Source organism: Lytechinus variegatus, chromosome 6 (assembly GCF_018143015.1).
Source record: "Lytechinus variegatus isolate NC3 chromosome 6, Lvar_3.0, whole genome shotgun sequence".
In the NCBI taxonomy this organism is placed as follows: domain Eukaryota; kingdom Metazoa; phylum Echinodermata; class Echinoidea; order Temnopleuroida; family Toxopneustidae; genus Lytechinus; species Lytechinus variegatus.
In genome coordinates this window covers 34113839-34133552 of record NC_054745.1, presented here as the reverse complement: position 1 = coordinate 34133552, position 19714 = coordinate 34113839, and the positions used below count along the sequence as shown (strand labels likewise).

Sequence of the window (19714 nt, the reverse complement as noted above, 5' to 3'; positions counted from 1 at the left end):
GATGGAGTGATGGCTTATAAACCAACTCATGTCAATGGAAATCTGGAAAGCAGGAATTGAAATTGCAAGAGTTATGAGAGATAATTCTTGGAGGTCTGTTCTGTCTCCATCTCTAAAAGCAAAATGTGTAAATCATTCTCCTTTAAAATATTGTTAATACGTTTCGATATTTGGATATTTGACTATCAATAGAATAGCAATTATAATAGTTATGAAATAGTTGAGATATTGGAATAAGTAAACTATATCAATATAGTTTCATTGGTTGAAGGTTTGTGCCATATTAAGAATGCCAAAATATAAATATTCAATAAGTGTTGAACTTTCATACAAGTTCAGACAAACTTTAGTTCAAATATTAATTTAAACAAGAAACTGGAATACCACATCTAGAATCAATTATTCATTAATTTCATGAATAATATTAAGCACAATAAATATAACAATTATATAATAATATGTAGAAAATGACTTTTGGATCTTACCTGAAAAGCAGGAATTGAAAATGCAAGAGTTATGAGAGATAATTCTTGGAGGTCTGTTCTGTCTCCATCTCTAAAAGCAAAATGTGATGAGACATTGTAACTTGTGGGGGTGTTTGATATCAGGTAATAGTCCAGGAGTTGATCCATGGTCATTTCTACTTGACTAAACTCCACAAATACTTATGTATTTGTACATGCAACAATATAATATAAAACATAATACATAAAATAAGACATCTCATTATATGTCAAAATTTATAAAATAAACATATAATATTAAAATCTGAAACTAACCTATACAAATAATGGACTAGTTCAGTCAACTATAGGGGTGAGTGCAAAACAGAATTTGGAGGGAAATTCTTCTTCAGACAAAGAAGGTGTCTAGAATCTAGAGCACAAAGGCCCATTAAACTTGAGCTAATCTGAGCATCCATTGTTTAATTCAGACAGGTTAATATAGAGACAAAAGATGGTTATCATGGGGTCTGCAAGCAGCAAGCTCTATGATTTATAACACATGCACTGAAGGTATGTGAATTTGATATAAGTTTGAAGGAAGAATATATATTTATATTCTTAAGAAATGAAAAATATAAGTAATACATGATGAAGATATTCAAGAATTCATATCAGAGCTAACAGAATATATGTTTTAAATAAAGAAATCATACATAGGCTGGAAATATTATGTAGTACACCAAAGGGGTGCTACACATAATGAAATCACACAACGTATGCTACTCTCTTTATGTATTCATAGCTGTCCCAGGGATTTAGATTTACTTATTTCCGTGTTTTTTTTTCTCATTTTTTTCAAAATACAATCAAAGTAACAATACATATTCAATATAATAGATATTACAGACAATTCAATGACATTTCGTAACAAATGTTGAATATAAATTAATCAAAACTAGTATTTCCTGCAGTAATTTTATCAATGGAAAGAAACAAGAAACGAACGGAGGGACTTGCCAAGAAAAGCAAAAGCTTCTAAAGAAGGCAACCCCCTAAACTTAGTTTCAATGCTAATTATAAACAAACTACATTTACAACTATATACAAAAATCGAGACGGACGCAGAAGACAAACTGAAAACAAGTTATCCACTAATTTCAAAATAAAACGAATAAGCAACAAAAAATAAGAGAAAGTACTCGGTACTTAGATTAGAAAATCCGTGATATTAATGTGCACGGCATACAAGAACACTATCTTACCAATGGGTAAGGAAAATCTGTCCCGAAAGGTAGGGGGACCACAGGGGCGGATCCAGCCTTTGCCAATAGGGGGGGGGGGATTCAGCCATATGTTAATCCCCGATCGGCTGCATGAAGAGCATTTTTGTTTGTTTCATTGAAGGGGTAGTCTTCATGGTCACTTCTTAGCTTTATTCTTAAAAATCAACATAAATATATAATATTATAATCCTGGTTTATATAATGCGAGCGCGAAGCGCGAGCTGAAATTTTTACCTAAAGAAAGGGAATTCTAAGCACTTTGTGTAACTTAAACATAATAGTTATATAACTAAACAATAATTTATGTGGAGCGCGAGCGAAAAATATTTAGATTTAGACGAGACACTCATGTTCTGCCATGAAAAGGATGGGTAATTGAAGGTCTTAATTAATAATGCGAGTGCAGAGTGCAGCCAGAAAATGTTGACATACGTTTAATTTGAACTGATCGAAAAGATACTTGTAAAGCAGGGGGGGATCCAGCCTTCGCTAATAAGGGGGGGGGGGGCAGAATTTATTCAGCCATATTCTCCCCGGCCAATCGGCCGCTCGAAAATGATTTTTGGTGTCTTTGATGTGGTAGTCCTAATAAGCACTTCTTAGCTTTATTCTTATGAATAAACTTAAATATATAATATCATAATCTTTATTTTTATAATGCGAGCTCGAAGCGCGATCGATTCTGTTTTGGGGGGAAATTTAATGCATTTTTTCCTCAAATTTTAAACATTCTGGGCAATGTTTGTTATCGTGATAAAAAGATGTGTATGTAAATGAACAATTACTACAAACGTGAAGCGCGAGCAAAAATGAACTGATGGAAAAGTTACCTGACAAAGACTGCTTGCAGTTAGCCATGAAGACGTTACATATTTTGAAAATCATATAATACGAGCGCAAAGCGCGAGCAGATTTTTTTAGACACTCTTACCTAAGAATTGAAAATTCTGAGCACTTTTTGTAATTTAAACAGATAGGTATATAACTAAACAATTGATGCGAGCGCAAAGCACAAGCTGAAAAAAATCGAGATTTAGACCTAAAAACGGTACACTCTATTCATGTTTTGAAAATCATGAAAAGAATGAGTAATAGGGGATCTTCCTGCGTTAATAATGCGATTGCAAAGCGCTAGCAGAAATCTGTTGGTATGGTAATCTGAAACTGGATAATGATTTAAATAGAGAACAAGTTGAGCATCTTAATAAACATGCGCGTGCGTGTTTCATATTCAGACCTAGAATCTTGGTATTCTACACATCTTTTATCATGAAAAATCAGAGCGAGTGCGTAGCTTAAACTATAATGATATTCCAGTCTGAAAAAAAGTCAATTTCAGCTATTTATTTCAAGCTCTCTGTACGAAAATTGTGAGGTGGATATGGATCGCACTTAATAAAGAGCTAATATTTATCATTATTATTTGAGTTTTGACATAGGACCGGGGCATCCTTAGGACATGTCATATGAAAAAGATTACTATCTTTCTATGCACTCTTGCTTAGCGCGAGATGAAACAAAAGGGACAAAATAATTATTAAATTAATACTTTATTCATTAATGCCTAATGAGGGCGAGAAATTTGATGATATTATGGCCTGAAAACTTTTGTAATTATGAATAGAATGCATCAAATAAAATATCTTTAACCATTAATGCGAGCGCAAAATAATAGGTACTTAATAAATAGAAATGTGCGATGGCTCAGCGCGAGCAGAAAATTTCAATATTCAGACCATAAAGCTGTCATTTTAAAAGAGCACCTTTTAAAAACCAGTTTGTAAATCACACAAAATAATGAAAATTCGATTTCCGAGGTGAAATGTGTAATGTATATTGACTTCCAAACTTGATATCTAAGATCCATATTGAACAATCACCTAACAGGCAATGGGGAGCGCGAAGCGCGACCGAAAATTTTATATAATGACATGAAAGATTCTTCTTCTTTTCCAAGTCTTCCCCTTATCTTATTTTATTTACTCTGGAAAATTTGACAAGCAAAAAAAAAATTCACCCAAATAGTAAGGTCATTTAGTCCAAAATACATGTATTATTTCGAATGTGAATGATGCATTTTTTCCATCATTAAAGACCAAAAATAGTAGGGGGGGCATTTAATATTGTGTCCCCCTACTATTTTTGTTAGGGGGGACACGTCCCCCTGTCCCCTGAGATTTCCGCCCATGGTCTTACCTATCTCAATTTTAAAAGAGCCAGCAATTTTTAATAGCTTTTCCGTTTACTTTAAAACGTTTACCAATATATATAATTATTTCACAAGTTTATAGCTGATTTGAAAATCGAACATTCTATGCACCGTTTGAAATCGGAAAGAGGATAAAAAATCTCAATTAACAAATATATCAAGCGTGAAGCATGGGTAGATTTAAAGAAAAAAAAATGGAATGAATATTGGATATTTAAGCATATTTTTAACAGTAGACATAATGTTATATCGATTTGCAGTATTCATGGTTTATTAATTCCAAAAACAAAACACATTTGGCAACCAGTGGCTGAAAAAATAGAAAAGGCGATTAAAGTTTGATAAATTGAAGAGAGTTTTTTATTAATCGTACCTTTTTTCCGTTGAAAGTAGTAAATAGATAATACCTAATCATTATTTGCCAAAAATCGCTCAAAATGAAATAATAATCAATTGAAAGCCAGTGCAATGAATACAAAATTCAGCAATCAATTAATTAATTAATACAAAGCTGTAGTATTTCAATATAAATTGTTTAGCAAGAATATGAAAAATCAATGAATTTTTTAAAAGATTAATCAGCAGTAATAACATATGGAACACCTCTGGCTGTCTCGCATGCATTATGCGATTCAATATAGTAAGAGTGATAACTTTGAAAACAGCTTTTAAATAATTAATCACAAAAGAGGGCATTCATATAATACTAAAATTAGATGTCCATTGACCAACACGACCATAGACCATAATAATGTGACCTAAGATGCTTTTTTGTGTAGATCCATAAACTTTCAAATTATGATGTCAATGCAAAATACCCCCAACACGGCCTAAGTTTATTGACTCTAAATGACCTTTGATCTCGGTCATGTGACCTTAAATGATATGTATGAATTCATGGTTATTCGTATGTTCAGGTGTCCTTATGTAGATTCTTAAAATTTCAAAGTTATGATGAAAATTCCACAAATTCCCCTCAACATGTTCAAAGTTCGTTCACATTGGTCATATGACACTTTTACCCTTTTGTCTAATTTTATGAAATTGGTCCATATACTTTCTAAGTTATGACGACATTTCCAAAAATTCAATATAACAACAGTGCTGATATTGAAAACAGCTGTTGAATAATTGTTCTCTACGAAAACATTCACATGATAATAAAATACTATGTTCATGACCCAACATGACATTTGACCATAATAATGTGAGCTAAGTCGTGTCCAAAACATACTTGATTGCCCTTCTGACAATCTTTTATGAACTACATGTGTCGATCCATAAACTTTCAAAGTTATGATGCCGATGCAGCAGATACCCCGAACACGGCCAAATGTCATTGACCCTAAATGGTCTTTGACCTTGATTTTGTGACCTGAAAATCGAATAGGATTTAAGTAATAATTGATTACCTTTATGTTCATGGTTCATGAACTAGATCTAATACAGTTGAGGCCAACAGTTTACAGAATGGAATCTGTTCACTTACCAAACATCGTAAAATTTATCTATATCTTCAGAAATATAAATATTACCATGGCAATTTAGCTTCTTCACATGAATGGGATGCCGTTGGGATTCAAGTACATTTCAGGTATAATTTTCTTTGAAAAAAGTAATATTCGTGTCAAATGAATTATATTGTTCATTATTAAACTTTGAAAGATAGTTTCAAAGAAATATGCTTTTGTCAAATCAATACTTTATTGTATCTGAAATGTTGAAATGTTTGTGTTGAGAAAACTAGCACAAATATGAAATGTTTTTGTCAAATTTTCATTTTTGATTTGTCTAAGATATGAAGATATTTCGGAAAAAAATTACACCTAAATATTTTTCAGCTCCTGATGACAAAGCAATGTGATGAAGGGGCATGACATATTCATTAGCTTGATATCGAATTCGTCATAATGGCATAACTACTTTAAAAGATACATTCAATTATATAATGTTTGGCAAGTGTCAACTTTCCTTTAATTTCCTGGGTATATGTACATTTCTCACCTCATTCGTATTTTTTAAGTTATGATGACATTTCAAAAAAATAACCTTGGTTAAGATATCGATGTTGATGACGTCGCTGCCGTTGTAAAAGCGGCGCCTACTTGTATAGTATCTCTCTTCAATGCGATACAAAAACGGGAATTTGAAATTATTTTGAACGTTTACTAGTTATATTGATCTATACTAGTATCGTAACTGATGGAACACAATAGCTACTGAATGCATTATTACCCAGTAGAACTTACTTTTTTCCATTTTTGTGATTAACATATTTAGATCTGGCGCCCAGTTTCGGTAATGTTCTAATATTTATTTGGAATTAGCCGTAAGAATACATGGTTTACATATGTAGTAATTGGATATTGGAGATATTGGAAAGCAACTCAATACACACATCATATCCTAAGATTTTCAGCCCAACGTATTCTTCATAATATCTTTTATATAAACAAGACAATAATACGCAGGGGTGCATCCGTGATATAAAATACTAGTAGGGGTAAATCTGGTTCAATAAAGGAAATTTGCATGTTAAAACTTCACACGGCAGGCATTTTGGGGGCGAATGTATTGATAAGATATCGTAATCAATTGGAACAGTAACATTTGATTGGGGGGGGGGGATAGCCTAAATAGAGATATACTTCCATTTCAATTTCTTAGGGGAAAATATATATATTCAGTTCGGAATTTCTCCTCTGAAGCAATACAAATTTATTTAACACTATGGAACATCACATTTGATTTATGTGTCACGGAGTTTTTTTTTTTGGGGGGCGGCTGAAATACATCTATTTTTTTGGACGAAATGCATCAAAGATGTGAAGAAAAAATCTGATCGCAAAATTATTTCATGAACCAAATAGGTTTTACACAGCATAATTGTTTTCCATCGTTTCTATTTATGTTTTCCTTCAGATAACCAAATGTCGACTGGCTTCTGAGATGACTTCTAGAATGTGGCCATGTCTCAGATCTTTCACCTCACTGAAGTATCTCACCATCACAGACTCATCTCTCAGTTTCCCTCCATCACCTCCTGAGCTACCATCGGTCACAAAACTATCAGCCGAGAGAGTGACGTCACAGTGCTATGAAGGTCTAATCTCATCGCTCCCTGGTTTGGAAAGTATTAATATCACGATGAATGATGCGGAGGGAGACATTGCTCGTTACACCGCTGTTCTTCGTCGGACAGCAGGGCAGAAACTCAAACACATATATCTATATGGTCCGTCATCACTTTCACCAGGAAGGAGCCGTGTATCGAGAGAGACAATGAGAGGACTGGGTCTGGTCATCAAAGAACATACACAGAACCTGCAGAAGCTCTATCTGCGAAGGGTGAAGTGTACAGACGAAGATGACTTAGTTTACCTAATGGAGTGCTGCAGACGTGTAAAGACGATGGAAAACGTTTGGTAAGTTCTTGCTTATTACAAATATTTTGTTGATATAATTTAGATATCAATCCAATGCGGTGGTTCAATTTTTACAGTGTTCATATTATGTATAATATTTTCTGTAAATATTTGGATACAACCAAAAAAGAAACGGTTCCATTCTTTTTAGCCATTGATAGTGTCAGGTGCTCTTAGAATTGCCATGAATATGTCAGGTCCTCAAATACATTTTTGTACTTCAATTAAAATTGGTATAATGACATTACCCTGTCATTAAATGTTACTGTTAGATAATAGCACCAGCATGCACATTTGCATTTTACTGCTAGTTCGATTGTAACTCTTGTATAAGCTCAAGTAGCCTACTATCATTAGTATTTCATACTTTCATGTCTAACTCGTACTCAATGTGAAATAATCGATTTGTTTATTGTATTAAAAATGTCCTTTTCAATATATCTAAACATTTCGTATGTACTAATTTTCTTTTATTACTTTAATAGATGTTACTTAAGTCATATATTTTGTTATAAAGATTACGTTCCCGATCATCATAAATCCCAAAATGTATCCTGCATTTCAATTTGATTCAAATTTCAAATCATCCCCACCGCAATATATATCATAGGTACATTATTGTAATAATGAATTGCAACAATAACTGACATTTTGGGGGAGATAAGCCAAACTTGTTTGATACTCTCACCTATAATCCCGCATTTTTCATACATCAAAGTCAAAATAAAGATATTTTGAATACTCTAATATTTTGATATATAAATTTTCATTTCGGGAGAGTAAACAAAAGGTATTCAGTCAAACGAAAGCGTTACATACTACTAGCGTTTTAACATGAAACATACAATACACACAGACACGCAAACACTTGGATACACATTCCCCATCTTCTTATAATTTCTTACACCCATCAGTTTGTTTCATGATTACAGGCTCTTGTCCTGTGGGACGACACCGAGTGGCAGACTGCATTCTCACCTCAAGCAACTTCACTTTGGATCTTCCGACAGTCTCAATGTGCATGTTTACCATGTAAGATATACTGTTATGCTTCTACACTGTATAATTTCAATGTCACATTAATGCATACCAGCAATAGAATTTATGGTTAAAAAGACGTACAACGCGTGAGTCTATTGGAATAATTGTTTATCATTCACATTGAAAGCAAACACAAGGATGCGATATAAAACATCATAGGCCTATGTATAATTGTATTTATTTTAAAATTTAACAATACAATATAGAAAATGGATCCTAATACGTTTTATAGTAAATATCTACATCCTTGCTTCGATCTAAAGAAATAAATCCACATTATTCGCTTTTAACCTTAGTATACATAAATTTGCCTGCAGATTTTGTGATGTTGAATAATATGACAACGTAGAACTGAGGCATACGCTTAGATCAATGCAGACGAACAAAAAAAAGACAACAAGTGGTATAAACGAGGAAAGAGAGGACATGGTTAAATTTTTAGTGTACATTTTTTGATATTTTTTGAAGTGCACAAAAAGTAAATACTTTTTTTTTGTTTTGCTTAAATATAGCTTCTGTTGTCGGTCTTCAAAAATAGGGGGATACAAAATCAATCATGACGTCGCCGTCTTGAGTCCGGTGACGTCAGGGTTGATTTTGTTTTTGCTCTTTTCCACCTAGACATTTTAATTGCTTCACTTGGAGATATCATACATATATTTATATATTTTCTGAAAGCTTGAGTTGATGCACTCTACAGCTTTCGCCAAAATTTATTTCCCGAATATTTGGAGTAGCTTTACTATTCTATATGCATTCAAATTAGGTAAACCAACTTTTCCTAACATATCAACTTAGGCTCAATGAGAGCCCCAAGCCAGGCAATCCCCGCCTCCCCCCCCCCCCTCTAAAAAAAGATAGGCTATTCTTAACAAAGTTTTCTATGGCACAACTTTTCAATTAGATCTTCCCCTTTCAATGATTTGATTGAAAGACGCACTTAAGCAATATACATGCAATAGTAGCCTCGTTCAGATGTTAATACTTCATAGTCGGGGTAAAATTCTATTGTGAATGGATTTAAATTCAAAAAAATATATTTATTATCTCATCACTACCCAGACGTAGTTGGTCGGTGGAATCCCAAATGGAGGAAAGGTCGAAGTAGTGTCTGTCTGGACAGAATTACTGCAGCCATCCTCTGACCAAGATACACCTTCCACCGACCAAGACACTAGCCATTGTTCTGTCTAGTTTGTAAAGCAAGATGTAGCTGGTTTTAAATGTAGTCTCATTCAATCTGCCTTCTGCAGTAATGTACATTCCCTAATCTGAAGAAAAGTACCTTGCATGGTTGTTTACTCGTAACTTCGAAAGTTTTAATATAGAAATTCATATAAAAAAATCATTGGATAATTACTATCTCCTGTCTTTACAATGGTTATAAAAGTAAAGAAAATGTACACAATACAGTGCGTATAAAAAAAGATTTTATCTTGCAAAAGTTATGGTGAAATAAAATATTTGTAATATTGTTAGAGATATTCCGCATGTATGTATTGGTAGAAGTCTTATTAAGGGAGTGTTGGTGTGAGTGTCGAAATAAGTTTTACCCGAGTGAGAACCAATGGTAAAGTTCGTAAAAAGGTGACTTGCTCAAAAATTAAGAGTTATGTGGATGAAATTGGACGTAAGTGATGAAGAGCACAAGCACTTTAGGCAAGAGATTAATCTAATCATATATTTCTCCCTTCTACCACTCTTACACGCCCTCCCCATATACAAACCATCATAGACAGATAGACCACGCATATACCATTACGAAATCTACTTCACATGAAGTTGTGAAAGGCATCGAACTGGCTTTATTCTTTATTATGTTATTCCTTGAAGTCATGATTGGGAACATGTACTTGTCAAAAAAATGAAAAGAAATGATTGATATATAACGTTGTCGTTTGTTTGTAATTTTTTGTAGCGAATTGGTTCAGCTAGTTTCAATGACTCTATTTGATTTACATGAACTAAGAAAGGCAAATGAACAATGAAAAGTTGTATCACGGTGCATGCGGGCTTTTCTACGTCCTTGACAAAACGCAGAAATTAGGGTTCCCTGGCTAACTAATTTCTGCTAGCTTTCGTGCAAAACTTGTTAATTAATGAAAATGCTATCTCATTAAAGAGACAGAAACCCAAGAATATGTTGAAAAACAATTCATATTTCATTTCTAGGGACACTTATCAAAGTGTAAACTTTTTAGTGATATGCACTGTTAACCGTTCGATAGCTGTAAATAATATGTAAACATAAAATCGAAGCACGTACCCATCTACAATGTGTCCTAAAGTGATGAACTAGAATCCATCATACGATGATCGGAGAACATGTAAACCAGACGAAGCAAATGTAGCCAACCAATGAAAACACATTCGTTGAAAAATATAGTCATGGAAATTGAGGCAATTTTATAAAATCCGGCTGTGTTCATATTTGTTGTTATCTTTTTAGGACGATGGTGCCTATGTTCGCTATTTCATCCCCCACACTGTCGATTGAGTAATCCACAACAGCGGATCCTCATCTCATGGAGTCACAAAACACTATGTAATGGACTAGAGGAGTCTGCATTCTGTTTTTTGTTTCCATCCCGGATCTATATGATGGATGGATGGAGAAGGACGACCTGCAATTGCTTCAGCCGATAGCACATTGAACAACAATTCTGGAGCCTTGCTGAATGGAATACGACATCCAAATGCTACTGTTACACCAATGGAACCGATTGGTTATTAATATCAGTTTGGAGATAACCTCGTCGGTGTACTTGCGATTTTAGCTGCCAACAAATTTTACGATATATATTTCATTGCTAAGGATAATTTGCATATTTTCATGATTTATCAGCCGCAGAAATTTTGAAACTTTCAATAAGATTATTTTTCCACCCGAAACGTTAAAAGGATAATACAAATAATGGTAGTAGTACACAGAGCTAACGGCAATAGAAGAGACGAGTTGTTGATTTCATTTTTTATATATAGTATAATTTGAGAAATCTAGATTTAAAAACATTCACGCAATACTCTATTGAACTGAATTAAAATACATTTATTTTCCATAAAAAAAATATATATGCAAAATCAAGTATACACAAACATTAAAATGTATATACGAATGACGTATGATACCTTAAAAAATAAATGTAAAATATTTCGTTATATAAATATATATATATATATATATATATATATATATATATATATATATATGCTGAAAATATATGAATCAGTAAATGATAGAATACATAAAACAGTTATATGGAATACTAAATGGTTAATACTTCTATCAACGATATTGGTATGTTACATGTTTATACGATACTTAATAACCCGACCCACCCACTCATCATGCAAAATTATGTAAAGAACAGTTATGTACATATTAATAAGCTATAAGGAGTTGCGTTTTAACTGTTGTGTAAATGAAGAGGATAGAGAGAATTTTCTGACATCCATTGGTAAAGAATGCCAAATGTCTTGACCTGTGTGGCAAAGAGACTTATGAGCTACGGTTGTGATTGGATTTGCTAAATGAAAATTGAATGAATTTATTGTGTCATAGGAATGAATATCACGATTTAGGGTAAATATGGTATAAAAATAGTTGGTGAACATATACAAAAATATTCCGGTTTCCAATTTATTAATTTCGTGAATCTTTAAAAGATTCTTTAAAAGGAGACCAGATATTTAGATCTAGGATTTGTGTGTGCTAGATAAAGAAATTTTGTGCATAGTCTAATAGCTTTTTAGTAATAATATCGATTATAGGTGTGTTTTGCTTCTAGTTCCGCAGCGATGTTGTCATATGATAAATGTGATTAAATAAATGATTTATATAAACCATTTTACGGGAGCAAATTTCTTATTTTATAAAGAATTCCAATAATGAGAGATGTAAAAATCGTTATATTATTCACGTGGTTATTCCAATTCTGATTTTCGCTGAAGGCAATGCCCAAAAAACTTGACATGTTCTTTCTTTTCAATGACTCTATTATTAATGTTAATATTGGTTCGTAGTTCATTGTGTTTATTGCACGAAATAATCAGAATGAGAAAATAAAGCGTCGTGTTATCTGCAAATAAAAAGCGGGATATTTTTTTCTGAATTACGAACAATATCATAAATATATTTCAAAAACAACTACAGAATACACGTCTCCTGCTTCAAGACGTTTGACGCTAAATAATGATAAGTTGTAATGATTGTTAGTCAGATAATTATTGAACCAGGAGAGTGGTTTTCCATTTACTCCATAATCATGATAATGTTCAAGTTTACTTATCAAAATAGGGTGGTTGATGGTGTCGAATGCTTTACCAAGATCAATGAATAAAGCAACAGCAAACTGTTTACGAGAGATAGCATTAGGAATTCTGTCGTATAAATCAACAGTAGCTAATTCTGTAGAGTGGTGCTTACGGAATCCATACTGGCAAGGTGTTATAATCTTATATTTTCGGGGAAATGAAATAATTGATTGTAAATAATTCTTTTTTGTCCATTCTAGAAAGAATATCAGCGGGTTGGCGTATTAATTATCATCTAAAACACACAGTAAACGTACAGCAGTAACGATAGTGGTGGTGGTAGTAGTAGTAGTAGTAGTAGCAATAGATGTACTAGTAGCAGCAGAAGTAGTAGTAGTAGTATTAGTAGTAGAAGTAGCAGTAGTAATGGTAGAAGTAGTATTAGAAGTAGCAATAGATCTCGAAAATTTTGCAATATCAGCAGGGGTTGTTGTAGTAGTGTTTCATAATAGTGATCATAGCTTCATGTAGGCTAAATTGCATCTCTAATTTTCTTACAATGAAAAAGATTGCGATCAGGGACGACTCCAAAGCTATCCAATCCTATGGAATTAGAATTCAGTCTTATTCGATTGAAAAGTTCGATCCAACATTGAATTGGTCCCTGACCACAAACTGTTAGATTGACTTTCAATCTACGGAAATTAGAGAGTGCACAAGAATTGCTATCAGGGACCAATCCAAAGTTGGATTGAAATTTCTAATCTGATTTAGAATTCAATCTTATTCGATTGAAACGTTTGATCCAACATTGTATTGATCTCTGACCATAATCTGTTAGAATGGCTTCCAATCTATATAGTAGTTATAGAGTGGACGAGGTATAGAACAAACTTGCCATCGATGATACAGGCCCTAATAAACATGATCAACACAATACATAACTAACTACTACAATTTACGATAGTAATCGCGGAACAGGCATGAAAACATCGTGTTCCTTACTTGAACCGATCACGTCATCCGCTCGCTATTTATTTTATCGCAATTATTATATTGCCTAGTCTTGCTCATTCTTCTCATGCTTCTTGCCAAAGAAGGAAAATAACAAAACTTCATGGTGCTATTTGTAAATACGTTTTATCGTGGCGAATACCAACTGTAGAGATAAAATTACGTGCATGTGTAGTAGTTAAAATTAGAATAGATAAGCTGTCAGATATGCCCGGTTTTCAGTTTCATTAAAGAAAAGTATTATATTTATATATTTTCTATTCGTGTGTTTCATGCAAATCATGTAATTTCAATCTTTTCTTAACTCTCATAAATCGAGAATAACCGTTGGAGTTAATGAACAGTATCTTATCGGATATTGTTTTTCTATTCTTTATAATGGTGTCAAATATTAAGTTGTAACATATTGTGTGTAGTACGTCATGATCATAAACATGGCTATTGTAACGAGTGAAACTGTCAAATACTTGTATATTAAGACATACTTTCAAGTTCTTACATGATGTATCCAATTAAGACGAAAATGTTTAGAAAAATGAATATTTGAATGTATCAATGTATTAAAGTAGGCTCCTATAGAAAATAATATTTATAATATAACGGTAAAATGTTAAATAAATATGATAATAGAATGTGCTTCGTAAGATAACGCAAATGTTTTCTGAAAATGATAGCTCTTCTTTTAATAAGATACATTCAATGTTGAATTGTCTTTTGTGTTGGGAATTAAATTATGATGGCAATCATTTTCTCACTAATCAATATGTTTACATTCTCCCAACTGGAATTCTTATTTCAGCTGTATGTAATGAAATTGTTATTTCTGAATAAAAAAAAGCCAGATTTTTTTTTTCTGTTTTGGGGGTTATATTCCCATGATTTATTATGATAAGTTTGCTATTTAAAATCAATTAAAAATAAATACTTTAATTTTCCCAGAATGGATAAATATGGACCCAACCCCACTTGAAACTAAATTACACTTTCCTAGCCACTTTGAAATATTTTTGCGGGTTATTACTCGCTACTGATCGCTCGTAGATGCAGTGGCCGAATGCCGAGCGGTCCTACAGACCTCTACGCCAGACGCACGTTCTGCGAACCGCTTCGATCAGTAAATTATAAAAGCATTTGATATTATTTTTTCTCTCTTAGTTTAATGATTTCTAATGTGTATATTTTGAATATTTTATATAAGTTTAAGTTATTATTATCTGAACGATCAAAGTTGCAAAAAGTGGATTTAATATATCAAAATCTAAATTCCATTCTATTTCGGGCTTCACTTTAAAACAAAACAGATAAAAACAATCCAAATCTTAATGACGTCATCATCGGCTGTGACCACAAATCTTATGCCGAATTTTAATTTAAAGAAAATGATTTTAATTTAATTTCAAAAAGAGAAAATTTTCCAAGTACAATTTATATTCTATGTAAAGTGCTATTAATTTAATCATTGTCATAACATATGTGCTTATTGTTGTGTAATGTAATAAAACCTGGCTATAGGCATACATGTCCATGAGTACTGTATACTTATGTTAATTTTAATATGGGAATAAAGTCAAATAAAACAAAATATTTGTTTGCTAACTGGTAGCACAATTATTGAGATACGAATGATTGGAGTAGAGAATTGGACAACTTTCACACTTTCATAATCAACTGGTACATAACCGACAGGAGCAGTGTCCTTTATCAAATCGAGGCTTTGTGAACAATAATAAACTATAAATTTTCTACACTTGAGATGCTTTTCCTGAGTTCACTCGTAAATAAGCTATACTGTAATGTGATTGGTTAATTAGTAATTACTTGCCAATTTAGTGGGCATAGTGATTAACTTCACCTAGAATGTTTTTATTCAGGAATTACACAAAAGACCTCACTGAGAAGAATAATAACAAATTTCTTCAGAACATGAAAAGAAATCATATCAATCATATTCCTTTGAGTGATTGCTATCAATCATGATGAATAAAACGACAATGCGTCTCCAAAATTAGGCGTTGTCATCTTAATCCGAGAAAACATATTGTTCAAAATAGAAGAGTGTTAAACCTGTGTTTAGTCGATCTTCTTCATTTTATTTATTTGTTTATTTTTCATTTATTTATCTAATTATTTCATTCATTCTTCTATTTGTAGCCAATCTTTATCTGGAGCAGCTTGTTCAGTTCGATACAAAAGTATAATTTAGATAATCATATTTATTTGCATGTAATATTGTATAGGCCTATATGTCTTCTATTCTAAGATTTCCTGTCGTCTGATAATGAGTTGATTGAAAGTTGGAAGATTTTGTCTCCTTACGGCGTTTTTTACGGTTTTTTTTCTTATCCTATTTGGTGTTTAGAATATAGAGAGGAGGGAGGAAAAAGAATATAACAGAGAGAGGGGAGGGAGAGAGATGCTAGATAAAGGTAGAGGAGCTTGAGAGAGAAAGAGGATAGATATTGGTATTTTAGAATGCTCCCTGGGCAGCTTTTCTTGCATTTATCATAGCCTTATAATGGTGCTGGCAAATTCAAACATATAACTTTCGCATCCTACCGGGTACCTATTTAGCACCTGGGTCGAGAGTGGCAAATTGTGGATTAACGCCTTGCCAAAGGGCGCTAGACCGCGGCGGGATTCAAACACACGACCCTCTGTGTACAAGGCGAGAGTCAGAACCACTTTACCACTGCTCTTGCATAATTCTTCCACAGAAACAAGCATGGACTAGAGAAATTTAAGGCTGTCAAAGAAGCTTTAGACCAACAAACGTAAACCAAAAGTAAAGTTTTTCATAGATAATGTGGTCTTTTACGTTGGTGGGCAACATTCTCCGTTGGACCAACGGACGTAAAATCGACTTTGCAAAATCAAAGTATTTTTTCAAGACGTTGGCGGGCACCATTGCTGCCCTGCATTGCAGAAACGATATTGCCCCCCCCCCCCTTCCTCCTAATTTGAATACCATGACGACACAAATTTACGCCACTGTGCCTAAATAGAGAGTTTTCGCTTTTACTAAGGGGACAATCTTTACCACGCATCGATTCCTTTGAAAATGCAAGTAAACCAGAATAGAGAGCTGATGGGCTTTGATCGAAAGACGAAGGACTGGGTCAGCAGGTCATCTGAAGATATGAACCGGACGAACAATGGCAAATATGTCGTTGTCAATAGTCAGGGGATACCGATACAGTCCCGGTCAAACTACTTTCGACAAAAGCCTTTGAGCTCTCCTATGTGATTTAACTTACATTTACAAAGGAGTTTTGCGTCGTTTGTAAATGCACGTTGTAAATGCAAAAAAGTCCGGATATCCCCTTTTACGACGGCAGCCATCGTCGAGGGTGTGGACTAAATACATTCGGACATGAAATCAGCGTAGAATTTGAATTTAAAAAGGGGAAGTTCTATAAAAAAAAAATATGTCAAATGAATTATTAATTATTGATTTACTCATCGACACAGGTGCCTCGACCAGGTTTCAACTTTGTCCACAGTGTGTCCACAAAAATCAAAGACAAAGCTCGACTGCAGTTCAGATCTGAGAAAATATTCCACAATTATGAAACTTAGCATAGGAGTCACTGAGGGTGCATGCTACACGGATCGCGGCACGAAACTTGAATATCTTTGAGCTCTTTTATGAAATCGCGATTGATCTTTACTAGTATGCTAATGTTAAGTCCAAGGTTATTGCACAAATCCCGAAAGACATAATATCATTTCTGCTTAAAACTAACAATCAAATGTCAGTTAATAAAATGATTCCAGAAATGTTTAAATCCATTAATTTTACATGTAACTTCAAATATGATAATCGAAGATATGGCTCAAGTACAGTAAAACCACAAGGTTGGGCGACTGTGTCATAAAGTTCACGTGCAAACACGAAGTTGACTCCCCGAGATCACAAAAAAGAAGTGCAGACAAAGATATTTTCACAGAAAAGGTTGCGATCAACCCAGGCATGGAAACGCATGGTTTAGCGCATGGTTTATTTATTTATTCATTGCAAACATGACAGTTGGATTATTGACAATTCAAAGAAGTACAATTAAATTCACAATTACATATCAAATAAATATTTAAAACCAGTGAGAAATTTGTAACAATATACACTGTACATTAATACCAAAAACAAACAGGAAATAATCAGTATGAGAAGGAAAACGGAATATGAAAAATAAGCAGGGAATGAAAACAAGAATATCAATTCAAAGCTGACAAAATACTCACATGAAAGAGGGTGTGGGGGGAACAACCTGAACCGCAATTCCTAATAATGGTCAAACCAGATCATTCAGAATGAATTAGGATAGTTAATATATAATTCAGATAGGAAGGAGAAAGAATTGGGGGAAAAGTAATGAGGAATAAGAGGAAGGAAATAAAAAGGAAGAAAATGAAGAAGAAAAACATGGTGAATATGAAGAGAAGCAGAAGAAGAAAAGGAGAAAAAAGGGAGGGAAGTAAAAAAAAAATACAAAGAGGAGGAGGGAGTACGAAAAGGGGTAAGGGGTCAAAAAGGAGTAGGAATGAGGAAAGGAATAAAAAAATAGATGAGAGAGAGAGAAGAGGAGGAAATGGAAACATAGAGAATGAAACTGGGAGATATTGTACATTGCATCACTTTTAAGTATACAGACTCAACACTATAGCGAATCCAACGCAATATTTAGACATAAAAATGTATTAAATGTATGACATCGAGAGAGTGCTTGATCCTTCAACAGAGTAATAAACAAACTCATTTTCTAATGCGCGAGAGACTATTCTTGCTATTGAAGATTGTACAGACACCAGGGGATAAAACTCTGTTTGTACCTCTTTGTCTTACACATTGTCAAGGGAAATGTTTTTTTGTTCCTAAAATCATACTTATACTCTTTCTTTGATGGAAGGAGGTTATTCAAGATATGATCTGAATTTGCGATTGGAAATAAAAACGATTGGTTGAACGAAAGTTTGTTGACCATAACAAAACCTGTCACTCGTCCGTAGTTTGTAAGCAAAACGTGATTGGCTGGTCAGAAAATGGATAAGGCGTGGAATCTTTTTTTTTTTGTTTGTTTTTTTTCATTAAGTTTTTATTAATCAATAAAATGATTACACAAATATCAAAATACAATCGAAATCAAACACAATAATAAAAAAACAATAACATAATCATAATGAATCAAAACAAAGCAGTATTACATGGAATAAAGGAGCTCAGCTAGTAAACAAGTACATCTAATATACAAGCAGTTTCTTACACAAGTACAGTGTACATCAGAACACATATTTCCACTTCCTAAAGTGGAGTGCAAGAGTACCTTTCTTTTTGGCAATGCGATATTCTGTTTCCTTACAAGTTTTCAAATAGACTGTAAAACCCTGAAATGAAGGAATGTTATTTTTGAACTTACATAAGTAAATATAATATTTGAATATCAGGAAAATATAAGTGATAAATTTGTCATCTTTAACTCCAAAAATCTTTTCAAAGGGGGACGGATTAAAAACCTTCTTGGTATGTCGAGAAATTTCAAGAACTATTTCGTTCCAAATGATTTTCACAATGTCACAATCAATAAATACATGGATAATGGTTTCTGATAGGGAGTGACAGAATGTACAATTCGGAGAATCCTTCCTTTTAATTTTATGTAAGAAGTCGTTTAAGGAGATAGCTTTATGAAAGAGTTTAAAATAGAAAGAACGTATACGCGAGTCTATTGAACATTTGAAATTTCTCAAATGAATCTTATCCCACTCTTCAGAGTTTGGGGACAAAGACAGTTCTTCCCAGAAATCAATGTGTTTTGTTAGAATAAAAATGCCGAGCAAGATAGGGCAAACAAACTTTGGGACCTTCTTTGCTTGACATGGATTGTTCACTATTTTATGAAAAATTTCTTCATTGTCCCAATCTGACATATCCAACCAAGAATATTTTTCATTAAAAAGTTGAAGTTTTTCCTTCCCCTTGTAGAAATGTCAAAGTCAAGAATTAGTTCTTCAAAAACCTTGCTTCCTGGGAGTGGGGGTTCAATAAAT

The 19714-nt window shown here is 33.3% G+C and overlaps 1 protein-coding gene across 1 annotated transcript; it reads left to right on the top strand.

Moving 5' to 3' along the window:
• The first annotated feature begins 6872 nt into the window (after positions 1 to 6872).
• LOC121417747 lies at positions 6873 to 10901 on the top strand. Its single transcript, XM_041611479.1, has 3 exons — positions 6873 to 7363; positions 8296 to 8395; positions 10854 to 10901. The coding sequence occupies exons 1-3, from the start codon at positions 6888 to 6890 to the stop codon at positions 10899 to 10901; spliced, it is 624 nt and encodes a 207-aa protein (XP_041467413.1). The 5' UTR covers positions 6873 to 6887.
• Positions 10902 to 19714: the final 8813 nt, after the last annotated feature.